A 15,705-nucleotide genomic window follows, 5' to 3' on the forward strand; every position below is an offset into this window, starting at 1 on the left:
TTTATTAAATTGTTTAAAAAATTAAGACTATGCACATTTATTTTACTTTTGATTATTCAATTACAGTATACCTGAATACAGTTAAGGGCAACACACAGCGGATGCGCCGCTCGGCACCACAACACTGCGAGCACATGACAGTTAAAAGTATCGCACACCAGACGCGCACATTCGCATGCTATTTAAAATGAAATTAATCAGATAGTGCTCTGTGGCATGGCAGAAATATGAACAGTGTCCCGAGTCGTGGCTGGGCACCGCAGACAGTTGCCAACTTGCGGCGCCGGTGTGTACCCTGATAGAAACCTCTGTTTAGAGTTCTAAAATGCATGGCGCTGCGTGCTGTGTGGCCGAGCGGCACTTCTGGTGTGTGACCCCCTTTAGACTCCTCTGAAAACCGTAAAACTGTGTTTATTTCATTTCTTTTTCATCTTAATCAAATTTCTTCATGCTTGTAGATTGTATATTATTCTTTATGTGCTACCCTACACAATCATCCCACTCAATCTAAAAATTATAAATTCTTTCCAAATACAGTAGTTATTCTCATCTGTTGACATTGTAGTCATATTACTATATAATTAAAGAATTTTAAAAAATGCAATGTTAGATTTTTCCAATATCATGCAGCCTTACTGCAGACTGTCCACCAAAAGCAATTTCAGATTGCACCTTGACCAGGTAATGATGCTTACAACAACAATAAGAATTGCAGACTCCTTTTATGATTTCATTTTATCATAAAGCAAACGTGACTCAAAACATACCGAGGACGAAAAACAAAATAATGAAAGCATAGCCCACACACAATAAAATATTAGATTAATCAAACCCACGGCGTCACACATTTGAGCTTTAACGCCGATTTGAGATTTAACATTAATTATTATTAATAAATAAACAGAATAGCTTATTCTTTTACTCAGAACTCAGAATGCAGTCGTTTATTTAACGTTGTTCTAATTATATTATTATGAATATTAGAGTTCTAATCTCACCTGTAGAAATAATGGCTGGTTCAAGGTTACTTTTGATTTAATAATAAATTTAGCATTTTAATGAGCAGTGTGTTAGGTTAACTGTTTACCATATAAAGAATATTTTAACCATTTTAATACAATTTTTGGCTTTGTTTCTTGTATAGTATGATGAGACCATCCTGACATAAGCATATTGTTACAGCCTTTGTGCACAGAAGTGTTCAAGGACCTACACAACGGAATAAATGTGTATCTGCAAATAACAAACACACAATGGCAATGTTTCCATTTAAAGATGGGAATTAAATTAATGCACAAAAGTGGATTATTGCATAAAAGACTTCCTGATTAACCTTGTGCCAAATATCAACAGTAAACACAGAATTTACTCTGCAGTAGGAGAAGCTGCATGAATCCTTTCTTTATTTAATAAATGACTTGTGCCTCAGACGACAAATGCTGACATGCAATGCAGGGCTCGAAATTGCAACCACTTTGGTCGCATATGCGCACGAAATTTTATTTATACGACCTCAAAATATATTCGGGAGCACTTGTGCTAGTGCTAAAAATTGTTGTGTGCGACCAGTTACTGCAAAATGTTCACCACATGCGCGGATTCGGGAGACATTCACGCAGAATGCATCTCTAAACTCTTTGTCTGCACTTGAAACGCAGCGCTCAGGAATGGGTTAAAACAGTTGTCATGTCGACTTGCTGCAGTAAACAAAGCCAATTCCGTAATGCTTGCCCCGCCTTCGCACTCTTCTTATTAGCCCACCACTGATCTAGCACTGAACGCGAATGATTGTTTAAAATCAGCTGTCAATCACTCAGTCAGTGCCTTTTTGCTTGGGATGACAGAGAGAGCTACTACCACGAAAAATTGTAAAGCGCTGAAGATGAGAATGAAGACAACACTGACAGATTTTGTTTTAGAAACCATGGCATCTAAAGTTATGAATAATGACACATCTTACTATTGACCATGTGCTGAATGTTAATGAATGAACGCATGGTGGCAATTAAAGGTGTGAGAGACAGAGCGCAGACGCCTTTGATTCTGGAGGTAATTGATAATTTAATAACACTAATACTGAAATGATTAAGGCGTTTTAGAATGACAAAAATAAGATTTCCACAGAGTTTGTCCACAGAGTGGAGGAACTATAACGTCAATTTGTATGCAAAAAGCCGGAAGCGAGTTAGCATTTTAGCAGTTCCGGTTCCCTCGTCCCAAAGTCAATGAGTTTTCTGAATGGGATTTCAGTAAAATCGCTCAAATAAGGTTCATGGCTCAATATACAACACTCAACACTAACTCAATATACTTTCACGTTTTTTTTAATACATAACACATTAGTTACAGCACACTCTTGATTTTTTAAATTGTTTAGGCTTCTTTAATAAGACTGTTGCTATCAAGTTGCTAAATGGGACTAAAGGCGGTGTCGGAGAAATTATACCTCATCGAGCTGAACTGGTCTGGAGAGCAGCTCGCTTGTGTTGGGCCTTTGGATTTGTCTGTGATTTAAGTATTTTCATGAATAGTATTTTATAGTTTGTAGTATTTTTCTAATTGGGAATTCATATCATGTGTAAATAATTCCTTTACTTGTAAAGGCTGTCAAGACAGACTAATTTGATGATCATTTATTTTAATTAAACGATATTATAAAGAAACTGCTTATGTTGAAAATGCGCATAAAAATAGGTGGATGGAAACATAGCTATTAAAAACATGGACTGCAGTCTTTCTGGCAGCTTCATTGATGACCTTGGTGTAGAAACTAACTAGAGACCATTTTGAATAAATATGTCCAGGTTTTACCAAACCCTGCACTTTAGGGCTATTCAATATGATATACATCACATGGGCAAAATAAAACAATAATAATAATAAAAAAAATAATAATAAAAAAATTAAAAATCTACTGTTTCATATTATCATATATAGTGTGGTAAAGTAAAATAGACTGTTTATTATGGCAATACTTTTCACAATCTATACAAGCGCAATATCACACACCATTACAGTGATTCAGGCAGAAATAAAAAAATTATATCTTTTTTTGTAATTATTAGTTTACAAAAAGTGTTTTACGTATATTATTTTATATTATTATGGTATTATTATAATTATATTTCCTATGGTACTACTTTTCATACTTCATATGAGTGCATCATTGCACACCATTATAGGGATGCAGACAGAAATGAGAATAACAGCATCAGGAGAAAGTTGCAATCTTGAAAGCACAATGTTTACATTTTGCATGTTATTTAGCAATATTTTGTCTTTTTTTTTGCAATCATTAGTTTTTAAAAAGTGTTTTCTATTTTATTGTTTTTTATTTATATTTTTAATAGTTCTAAAAAAGGTGAGAACTCTGACCGCACAAATGAGTGGATTTCTGAGTATATACACTCTAAAAATTAGCCCTTTACATGTGGTCAATATTTATAAACTATTAATTGATCTACAGACATTGATGGTATATCGCGATATGGATGCAAAATGACTTATAATAAATGAGATTGTCATCATATCACCCAGCTGTACTACACCTAAACAGTAGTCCACACTTAAATTTTGCTGACTACGAATCACATCTCTCCATATTATAAGTTTCCAAACCAAGCGTCACCAAAATTTTCACACGTCCCCAAAATGACCGCCCGAGGAACTTTCCTTCAACCCTGGAGCTTTCAGCTGTTGAAAGGGCAACGTGAGGCTCCCCATCCCTCTAACTGCTGACTCTTACACAAAACCCTCACATCAGGACCAGCCCACTTAACGTCCTACATGCACACGCTCTCATTATAACCCCCCCCTCCAAAAGCTATGACATTTGCCATCTACACCTCGATGGCCCTTGCTTGACTCCAGCCCCCCCTCGCCCCCCACAAATGCCCCGACAATGACCCCCTATTAGAGGAAGAACGTGTGAGCGAGCCTGCGATCATGTTTAAATGGAGGAGTGTGTCATTCGTGTGTTGACTACACAAATCGCTCCTCCATATCGGGGTCACAGCCAGTGCTGGCCCATTTGTTTTGCTCCCTTCCTCGCTGCGCTGAAGCAGAACCCTCAGTGATCTCACAGTGGCTGAGTGGGAATAGTCAGCAATACGGGGCTATAAACGGTCAAGCAGGGAACAGCATCACTGACAGCCAGAAACTCAGACAAACACAAACCAGCTTGTGTGAAAACAAAAGCATTCTTCCAAGTCTAAGCATAAAATCAAAGCTGAAAACAGCTGCATCACAGCTAATTCAATGACCTCAAATGATAATTACTGCAATAAAAGCTTAACTCGGAGAGAAAAACAGGCCCAAGATGCCAAGAATTAAGCCGTATAAAACTGAATTGAAATTAACCTAAAAATAAAAGGTTCAGGCTGTGTAAAAAGCAAGGACGGTGTTCCTTGTGTGTGAAATGCTCTACAATGTTAACACTATAAGTTAACTTTAATTACAAGTCAATTCAGAACTGCAAAACAGACTTTTTGTAATCAAAGGCTGTTACTCGTCATTTTTAAATGTATCTTATTTACCGACAAGGCACCTATGACAAAAAGAACCGGTTATGCTAGAGTATTTTGTCCTTGGAGTCATTTCTTGTTACATCACATGCAGTTTTGGGATCATTTAGACATCTTCGATCCTGGTTTCATTCATATATCAACTGACCTGCTCCTGAGATTGTTCAGAAGTAAACAGAGACGCATCTCTTCAGGCGTCTTAGTCTGCTTTTTAGGGGCATACCAGAGTGTAGATGGCAGCGTTTTAAAATAAGCACACTTATTTAACAAAACCACACTAAGCAATTACACATGAGCTTGTTTCTAATTAAACCAAACATGCCAGTGTTTAAAGCCTTAAAGAAACACTTCAATTTTGGGGGGAAATAGGTTGATATGGCTAGGAACTTTAATCTAATATCATTGTGCCTACTGCCGCCATAGTATGGCAGAAAAGTTCCTTGATTATTACACCAGAATGAGAGTATAGTTCCTCGCCATATCAGCCTAGAAAATAAGTCTTTTTCTGTTGGCCTTAGTACATGTTGTAACTACAAAGGGGTCAAGGTTTTAAAAAGAAAAATTATCAAAACTTTTTTTGAAGTATTTTCTATGCTAAACTAAGTTAAAATTTCTCCCACCAGACCAGGAGATTGACTGAATGGTTTCAAAAATCGCCAAATTCAACTGTTTAACTGTCAGTGTTTTGTCTGAAATTGAATACTTTCATACTGTATAGGATGTTAGAAACAGTATGCAAGCAGAGTAGTATGTTCAAATTAGGCATGGAACGATAACAGTTTTCAAGATGTACCACAGTTTGAAGTTTTTAATACGGTTAAAATTTTCTGCTATACCATTCCTATTAGTTTTTAGGACAACAGTATCTCCAGCAGAAAAGATATCCAAAGATGGCGCTTTAAACTGTAAATAAATCTGTGTTTTTGAAACTAATGAAGACAGCAGAAGTCAATTATTCATATGAATTACTTAGCCTGACATTTACTGTTAAAGTTTCTTTAAAAAGTTAAAAATTTTTAGTTTTTTTTGTTTGTTTTTATACCCTGACATTTAAAAAGAACATATTTTAGAGCAGTAAACATAATACAGTGAAATCATAAAACCGTGATATTTTTATGCAAGGTTATCATACCGTCAGAATCTTTTAGCAGTCCATGCTGAGTTCAAATTCATAGTATTCAAAAAACAGTAAGCGAGAAGTAACCAGATGTCCTACTACTTCCAGTGAGATTCTGAAGTGAGTATTCAATGGACAATACACTATTCTATGATGCCACACGAGAGAATTCATGAATGAGAGTGAAGTAACTGATGTGGGTAGAGCATGTGATGTCAAATGACATTTATTCTACTCGCATTCATACTATATAGAATGCACTTTTCTAACAATCATGTTTCACACACAGCCTAGGGGACATGTGAAATAGTCTATATTCAAAAAAACTGTTACTTTAAAATCAGTTTAAAAACATAAAAAAAAAATTTTAATAATTAGTTCTGCATTTAAAAAACATAACTTCAACCAATGAAATACAATTACTTTTTTGAATAATACAATAACTGAATATGAAGTAGGGCTGCACAACATATCATTTAGCATCGACATCGCAATGCGCGCATTTACAATAGTCATATCGTAGGATCTGGATTTTAGGGTGCTTTCACACCTGTGGATCGATTCTCTTGTTCCGAAACAGGGATTAGTATTGTTACAATGTTGCTCTTTGTACTTGGTGCGGTTCGCATTCACACGACAAAGTTTCTAAACGGACCAAAAAGGTTGAAACAAGTAATGTGCGAGTAATCTCTCCTCACATTGGTCAGATTAACATGGTTTATTTTGCTGAGTCCCGCTCAGCTGTCAGAAATCTTATTTTAATTTATGACACTAAGCAATAAGACAATACAAGCGAAAAGCTGCACTTTGATTTTAAATGGTGACAGTCACCCGCAGACATCATCACCAGGAATAAACTAAAGGTAAGACTTTCTTATAGAGAGCTGTAGGCTAGAATTATGCATTTTAGGCTTTACATTATAGAGAGAAATAACAGATAAACTAAGACTGCTGTTCGGTCAATTTTATTAACAAATAAACAGCTCTCATTAATAGTTCACATGCTTTCACTTTCGTATTTGACATGAAAAGGACATTTACTAGTAGGAATGACATCCTTCCCTACTCATATTTCTCTCTTCATATTAGGGCTGTGCAATTAATCGAATATCCGATTTCGATTATGGCTTCTAACGATTATGAAAAACCATTAATTGAGATAAACGATTATTCCATTATTTACCGTCCCCTGTCCAGTTGTCCTCACTTGTTGCTCTTAAAAGCGCGAAAGACTGCATGCTAATGTGTGTGTGGCGCGCAGACAGTCAGAAGCATGCGGTCAGCACTTGGTCTCATTCGCACATTGCGACGAGCAGAGAGCACACACATCTAAAGTCATTAACCTGAGCGCTTTAATGTTCAAATAGGTGTCAAAACGCGGTCTTTAGTGATTATTCATACTAACCCTCATAATAAACAAACGAGTTGAGGATCAGAAGACAAATGAAAGAGAAACCATTAAAGTGACAGAGCACAGCTGCCGCCTGTTTTATTATGATTAATAAAACAACGAGAAAATCCCTCTTTGCTCTTGACTGAAAACTTTTGTAGCTAAAGTGTTTTACTTACGGTGAAGATGCTAAAGGCACAGTTTGTTTCATATTTTTATTCTATTGTATTAATTTCTCTTTCCTTTGCAGTTGAAGTCAGAATTATTAGCCCTCCTGAATATTAGCAACCGATTCATTTCTAATAACCGATTAATTTCATCTTTGCTATGATGACAGCTCATAATATTTTAGTAGATATTTTTTTAAATACAAACATTTAAGTTCAAAGTGTGATTCAAAAGCTTAATTAAGGTAATCAGGCAAGTCATTATATAACAGTAGTTTCTTCTGCAGACAATCAAAAATATATATTGCCTAAAGGGGCTAATAATATTGACCTTTAAAGAGAAAATATTAGAGGAAATACTGTTATTCCTTGCTCTGTAAAACATCAATTGGGAAATATTTATTTTAAAAAAATTCTCAGGAGTACAAATAATTTTGACTTCAACTAATAATCGTTTGGAATAATCGTAATTACAATTATGACCAAAATAATCGTGATTATGATTTTTCCCAAAATCGAGCAGCCCTACTTTATATAGCAATACATGCATATTACTTATCCATAATACACGATGATATAACCTGGTTCAGATTGTTTTGCTTTCTCACTACAATCAATCCGCTCCAGAGTTCGTTTCAATCGAGCTGAGACCACCTCATTCAGGCGATCTCGAACCAATTGTTTTGGTGCTGATCAGAGCGTGATTGCCGTCTTCACATAAGCCAAACGAAACGCGCTAACTGGGGAAATGCGGCAGGTTCCAGAACAAACGTCTTGGTGTGAAAGCACCCTTAAGGAAGATATCAAGCAAATCTAAACCAAGGAATTCGACTGAACGCTAAATTGAATTTAATATTCAAACAATGAAGACAATACAATGTTGTTTGATAAATGTTGAATTTTTCTTCTTGGACAGAAAAGCATGAAACACAATGTTATGCTTGCAAATTGTTTATTATGTTTTATGCAGATGTATGAATTGTTTACAAGTAAAGTTATTTAGGCCATCTTTTGTAAAATTATATTTATATAGCAATGTATATTGCAGAAAAACAAAATATCACAATCACCCAAAGTCAGTTTTTCCTATATCATGCCGCCCTAATAGGAAGTATAACATTTTACAGATTGAGAGAATAATATAGCAAATTATATTTTAGAGTTGCAATTTTAAACCTTTTAAAATTAAACCTACAAGGAAAAGGTAATAAAACTATTTTTGAAAAATATTTGCTTGGCAATAATATTTGCAATAGAGGACAAAATCAAAACAGACAACACGTACCCTGAAAAAACAAACGACAACAGCATCAAACTTTAGCTTAAAAACAAGCATGTGTGTAAAAATGCTTCACATTATAATCATTAATTAAATCAACAGTTAAAGCCATGTGTTCACTACCTTCCCTGCAATGCTTGATTTAAAACAATTGTGAAATCCAGTACATCCTAAAAAGGAAACTTGGCGTCACTACAATGATCCAACACAAAACAAGCCAGTAGTAAATTCTAAGCCTTTTGCTGAACTACAGATGCCTGGAGGGGTCATGTGCTTTCAGGCCACTTGTGGAAGCCTTAATTCCCCAGCCAGACACAACACACATTGAGAACTTTGGTAGCATGCAACAACTTCCACATCAGGTTCCCCCAATCAAAACACAGACCTGTACAGCCACAAACCAAGCTCAAATTTAGCATGGCATCCTTCTGACAGCCAACACCCTGCAGTGCCCATCATGGATGTGACCCATATCAGATGTGATAGGAGGGGTGGGTGAGTGTGAATGCGTGTGTGTTTAGCCTCTGGGGAGCATAAAGGCAGAGCTGCTATTTATCAGGTTACAAAAAAGTGGGTGTGTATTGTGCTGCTCTTGCCGCCTGTTTGTCTGCAGTTCAGCCTCTATATCTCTCTTCATTCCTCACTCCATCTCATACAGAATAGTATAGAGTATATCAGCATGTGTGGATCTCTTTTGCCAGGGTTCCAAAAAACAACTTTCATCTCACCTTTCCCATCTGTCTAACATGCAAACCTTGTTCTTTCATTTCCAAACACATGCCCTCTAATGCACTCACATGTTGTCTTCTCCTCCATATCTCCCACATCTTGCAGCTGGCAGCCTCGACAGGAAGCAAAACTCACATGACCTCTCATTCTTGACCATCTCTGCCATGTTTTCTCTTAAACACAAGGCATTTCAGACTGGCAACTGTTGTATTTTGAGATTCTACCCCTATCCTGGACAATCTTTGAATCTTATCAAATCAATTAGGATGTCGTCAAAACATATCAATGTCTAAAAGACTGAACCAGTGCCCCTCTACCTTTTCAGTAGCACTGGCTGCAACAAATCTACCCCGCTACAATGTGAATCACAGCATTACAAACTTTGCAACTTTGCTAAGCAAAAATACAAAGGTACAAGACCTAGTAAGCGGGAAAACTTTAATTCAATCATACATTGCAAAAACAATAAATAGGTAAATAGTTCTTTGGGACCGTTTTCTTTTTTTTTTTGCCAAAAGTCTACTCTTAGAGATATTCCACCCAAAACTGAAAAACCAGTCATCATTGACTCACCCTTTACTTTTCCCAGCTGAAATCCTTTTGTTTCTACTACACTGTAAAACCCAACAGTCATGAGTGTAGTTAACTCAAAATGTACTGAAAGTTAATTCTACTCATTTGAAAATAATTTTGAACTCAGTGTTGAAGGTATTGAGTTAATTAAATACCTTATTACTTCACCTTAAATGGAGTAAGTTCACAGTACTCATATACTGTAGATTAGTTTTTTTTACTCAAATGGCTTGTTGAAATCGGTTTCCTCAAACAGTTTGACTTGCCTTAACTTATTGGGTTTTACTGTGCTCAAATTGCTTCATTTACTCAAATAGATTAAGTTCACAGTACTCATTAGGATTAGTTTTTGAACTCAAATGGTTTGTTAAAATCAGTTTCTTCAAACGTTAACTTATTGGGATTTATAGTGTAGGCTTGCATGGTTTACTGGTACTGTGGTAGTTTCATAATACTTTGGCTCCAAAATACTGGCAGTGCCACTGTAGTTTGTAATCGTTAGTATCGTCATTATTGGTTTAAATACAATAGATAATGTTGCACGTGGAAAAGTCACGTAACTGCACATACTTTTAAAAGTCTATGGAGCCCTTTAAGGTTCCAAAACTGTGTAGACTTCCCACCTTTTAGGGTAGCCAATTACACGTTTTCGAACGCTTCAGTTCAAACTCGCATGCGAATCGGTTAATTTCTGTTCCTGTTAATATGATTTAGTATCTACAGTCTCCGCGATAATCTCTTTAAAATAACAATTTAGAGTGAAATGTTACTTTGGATTGTTACCTGATGAGTAGGCCCACGAAATCTGCGCGCGCAGAATTCTGCAGATTTGTAGCCGCCCATCATTGATTCTGTTTATTTACTTGTGTAAATGTGTGTAAATTAATATTTATTCAGTATTTAAATTCATTTCAGTAACATTATTGACTAATATGAAAATATTTATATGATTTATTTACAATATAGTTTGTCAAATTTTCTGGCATTTAGTAGAGATATTATATGAGAGACTTGCTTTGTTTACCAAATAAAGTGGATCTAATTGGATTTGGATTATAAACATCAAAAAGTTTAAAATATATTACTTTTGTTTCATATAATAAAGTTTTAGTTATGATACTCCCAAAAACATTCTGCATAATTTGAACAAAATTTTGCGCAGAAATAGCAAAAAATGTCTGCAGATTCCGTCTGGCCCTACTGATAAGTCTAAAAAATGAAGATTTTCTTTTTAATTTGAGTTATGAATTACAGTATCGCAATACTACTTGGTATCGTGATACTTCAGCTGGTCTAACAATATGGTAAAGTATCGTAAGATTAATTAATGGTATCGCAACAACCCTAGTTTCTACGACAGATGTCAATGGTTACAGGTTTATAGCCTTCAGTAAAATATCTTGTATTCGACAGAAAACACTGCACGCTTAGTAACATGGTTTCTGACGGTTTCACCAAGTTAAATTTAGGATTAAGACATTTTTAGGACCTTTAGGAAGGAAATTTTAGACAAATACAGGGCTTACCCTAAGACATTCAGTTGCCCTGTCAAACTGATTATAATTTAATACATTTAATAAAACAACAATAAAAATAATAACAATAATAATTTAATAATTAAAAAATATAGGTCACGTCAATAAATACATAGAAAACTTTTAAACAAACGTTATTGTAAGGAAAATAAATAAATTAATATGGTAAATAAAAAATATAGATTTTAAATAAACAGTTTTTTTTTTAAACAAAAAGTTTTGTTGAGATGGATTGTTGGTGATTGTATGGGTGATGACCAGATTGGGTAGACATACATGAAGAAAGGAAAATGAAGACCTGTTAAAAAATGATTTAAGACCTACAACAGAGTATTTCAGTAAATTTAAAACTTTTAAGGCCTTAAATTTAGCTTTTCAGATTTAAGACTTTAAGACCCTGCAGATATTGCGTAAACAGTGAGTAAATTCATTTTTGGGTGAACTATCCGCAAAGCATTATCATAATAACATAACAAGCAATTAAAGTTGAAACCTCCTTAACATGAGAATACCATCGTTTAACAACTCCCTCAAAACTACCTTTTAAGGTGCTTAATCGATTCCTAAACATCTGCAAACTTTTTACCTCCAGAATCCATCAGCTGCACTCTAAAGAAACGTGCATGATGTTGACCTTGTCTCACTTCTTTCTGGACATTTTAGAAACAGTAAAAAACAGCTGTTTGCTTACTTAAATCGTGTCATGGCTCAGAGCCGGTACTTGAAACAGAAGTGAAATATGTAAATACAGGTCATCAGAATAAGAAACTGAAAGTTTGCTTTGTGCACTACACAACCAACATAATGCTAAGAGTTTCTGCAACTCACCCGGTCTTGTTCGTGGGGCAGCAGTCGCACAGGAGGAAGAGAATCCAGAGACACGCAGCCCGTGCCATCGTGAGAACTCCTGCTTACCAGCCGAAAAAGAGGTCCCTGTTTAACCACCCGTCCATGGGAGCAGGCCCGCTTGAGAGCCAGCCGGAGTTGCTGGTGGAAAATGCCTGGCCCCATCGAGCCACTGCCAGACAGATAACCTGCAACATCTGCCTGGCATTTTAGAAAGCGTTCAATGCTCTTCAGAGATGATCCTCCAGGTTCATGAAGCCCCTCCAGAGAACGCTTGATGAGTTTGTTCCAGTCCAGACCTGGCTTTTTGCTGGAGCTGGAGGTGCTGGAACCACCACCACCGCCGCCACCACCACCACTGCCACAACCTCCTCCTCCTCCTCCCGCCCTGGGTTTTGGGAATGATAAACGTCCAGGGTTGTCAGGGTCCTTGTAGGAGTTGAGCCCCTTGTTGGACACCTTGAGTATGGAACCATCTTTAACACTGAGCTCAAGGTGCTCCAAGACCGTCTTGCGGTCAAGCCCATGGGACATTGACACCGCATTGCAAATACGTTCTTCGGACGGCCGCTGCTTTTGCTTTTTTACCTTCTTGATGGCTTCCAAAATCCAGGTAGTGTACAGCGGGTTAGCCAGCTTCACCATGGTTGCTTTAATACTGCTAAGCCGAGGCCTAGCACACTCTCACAACCGGTAGGGAGCACCCAGCGGCCTCAGCCCTGGCGCTGCCTCGTTGTCCTCCTCCTCCTCTCTCTTATTTCAGGAGACTATCCTTTGTCCCGGGGAGGTGTAGTAAGTCTCTCTGTGCCTGAGCAGGGGCTGTTAGAAAGGGAGCTGATCACCATAGCATAGGCTCCCTAAATCCCCCCCCCAACCCGGAACAGATCCACCAACCCAGTGACCCTTCGTCCTGAAGGATTGCCACACCAAAGCAAAGAGGTGAGGTATGCAACAGGCAGACACAGCAAGCACTCCAAGAGAAAACAAACTTGCAATAGTCTTAAATACGGTCTTGTCCGCCGAAAACAGTCAATCAGGTAGAATCCTCAATTCCAAACGCTAGCGTTATCCGTTTAGATGGAGCATCTTTGCTTGGAAAAATGGCGGCACTTTTACAAATGTTCTGTTTCTTCCTTTTGGGAAATACAAGAGTGAAAATATTGTGCAGCAGTCTGCTCCTTCCTTGTGGATCCTCTTAGCACTGTTGAAAAATGTGGTCCAGAACAGATCCCTCACTCCAGGAAGCAACACAGGCTGACCATCTTCCTACTGAGTCTTCTTCAACAGCTCCTGCAACCTGCACAAAAAAACATAAAAGGTTTAGAGTCTGAAAAAATACACATAACACATTGCAACCAGCCGTACTATCGAACACTCATGTATATTAATCATCCAGCACACAAAACACTTCTACAAAAATAGTCAGCCCACAATAACGGCGAAATATATTCTGCATCTGCCACACAAAGAAAGGGAACTACAACTTCACAGTCCTCCTAAGAAAAGTTTAGGTCCCATTTATATTGAGTCTTGAGGACACCTCCATAAGTATAGTAAATGTAATGCGAACAAACATGTTCATGTTGTATTATAAAACACATTCACTGTTATTGAGGAGAGATGTTCAACATCGAGATGTGTTTTTTTGTGTGTGTTATGTTTAGTTTTATCAACTGAATGTATATCAGCTGTATTTTATACAACACTCTTCATTTTAATGTTAGTTCACGGTAGTTATAGACTACATTTATAGAGAGCCCATGTATGTATGACAAGTTTTGCATTCATACAATAAAATTTAGCAGCATAGGCAAATATTCAAAGCGAAATTAGGTAACATTATAAACATTTACAAGCAACTCATTCTAAACAACATTGAAGCCTTAAAACTACAAGTGCTTTATAGTGTTGCTGTTGTTATTGTATAATCATATAGTAGTACTAAGTAACATAACTTAAAATAAAGTGTAACTAAATTTAAACAAAACAAGAGAGGCATCATGAACAGTTGTAAACGCACTAAAATACATTATTTCCTGAAACTGCAGATCTGCAGTCATAAACATATCTTACAATTAAATGACTGAGGCGAGAATTCATTCATGTATACACGAATCTAAATGGCGTAAAGCAAATGTCTGTTATGATTAAATCTAACTGAAGTAAAACACTTTCACAACATCTTTAACAGTTGGCCACTCAGGAATTATCTATAATAAAGTGATAATCACATGTCAAACCGCAAGAGAAAGGAAAGCACGTAATAAATGTCAACACATGGCTAATAGTAAACAACACAAGCAACGAGGTTCGGACGTAAAAAACGTAAACAAAGCTAGAAACAGCAGTCTGTACGAGGCTACACACTTGTATACATACGCTCTACTGAACGATATTCAGACATATTTTCCATTCAGCACAATGTAAACTTTGAAGTTCCGAAAGCAGAGTAGCGAGCGGATGTTGTTAGCTCCAAAACACAGGCAACGTGCAGCTTAGTATAAGGACAATGTTTCCTCCATTCATCTCAGAGGCTGAGACTCCACACCATAACAATCGGAAAATTGCATTTTTAAGACATTCCCAGCGTTATTTTCCGTTAAGAAACGTTGAGGCCTAACTGAAAACACAATGCACGTAACCCGTGGCTACCGCGGTTAGCGCGCCTAGCCGTTAAAAAAAGAACGCCAAGATTCCTTCCTTCCTTCCCTCGCGCCAACGTTTGACACGGCCGCGCGCGGGCCTCAATCTCTGCCTCGGATAAGCGCTTGACAAAACAATCCTTACGCGAGATGTTCGGCTGCTCCTCCACCATTTTCCTTCTCCACTTCCTTCCCGCTTACAGTAAACCACCCTCCCTACCCAAGCAGAGCGCTTGCGGTGGTAGTGGTAGCAGCGGTGGCGGAGGAGACGAGGCCCGTGAGGGAAGTAGTTAGGCCTCGGCGAGCTCACCCCCACCCTCCCCCTTCATCTCCGCGTACCCCCCCGTTCCCTCTACCTTCTCCCGCTCCTTCCCTGAAAGACAGAACCACGAGTCCAGTTCGGGCTCGTGAGCCCAAAACATTTCGTATGCTCCACGCAATCGCGCGCTACTCACCGGAATTTCAGCTCGAGCGGCTGAGAAGAAGGTGCCAGAAAGCGCTCGAAACACAGACAACAACAAGCCCGAAAAATGCAGCCAGAGAGCAGTGGCTCCAGAGCTGACGCCATCTTTGAGTGAAACAGGAGCTATGCTGGTGGGGGAGGGGGGAAACAGTCGGCGCTAGGGAGCGTCTGCATGGTGCGAGTCCGAGTTGGAGAGGGAGAGGCTTGGGATAAGAAAGGGACTGCAGCGGGAGGAGAGAGAGGGGGGGATACGGCTGCACACATCTGAAGGGCGAATGTCCGTTGCTTCTGCGTGAAATGGAAGAAAGGGACAGATGGTAAAGCGCAAAAAAAGAAAAGGCGATGTGGCACGCTTAGGGAACGTCTGAATGTTGCAGGCACGCCTCGGCGGTGGCGAGAGAAATCAAAGCGATGGAGTGTGTGTGGTTTTAATGTTAGAGG

The 15,705-nt window shown here is 37.9% G+C and overlaps 1 protein-coding gene across 6 annotated transcripts in view; it reads right to left on the reverse strand.

Moving 5' to 3' along the window:
• Positions 1 to 15,382, reverse strand: part of kat6a (K(lysine) acetyltransferase 6A) — a 52,591-nt gene extending 37,209 nt beyond the window's left edge. For 2 of the 6 annotated variants that reach the window (XM_073949750.1, XM_017356029.4), the window contains exons 1-2: positions 15,257 to 15,382; positions 12,142 to 13,456 (exon numbers count right to left, since the gene is read on the reverse strand). In XM_073949750.1, the coding sequence (XP_073805851.1) occupies positions 12,142 to 12,804 (663 nt within the window). In that variant the 5' untranslated portion in view covers positions 12,805 to 13,456; positions 15,257 to 15,382. Of the gene's footprint in view, positions 1 to 12,141; positions 13,457 to 14,538; positions 14,835 to 14,946 lie in introns of those variants that run through there. The other 4 variants (XM_073949751.1, XM_073949748.1, XM_073949749.1 and 1 more) reach the window with 3 other exon arrangements.
• Positions 15,383 to 15,705: the final 323 nt, after the last annotated feature.

Source organism: Danio rerio, chromosome 5 (assembly GCF_049306965.1).
Source record: "Danio rerio strain Tuebingen ecotype United States chromosome 5, GRCz12tu, whole genome shotgun sequence".
In the NCBI taxonomy this organism is placed as follows: Eukaryota; Metazoa; Chordata; class Actinopteri; order Cypriniformes; family Danionidae; genus Danio; species Danio rerio.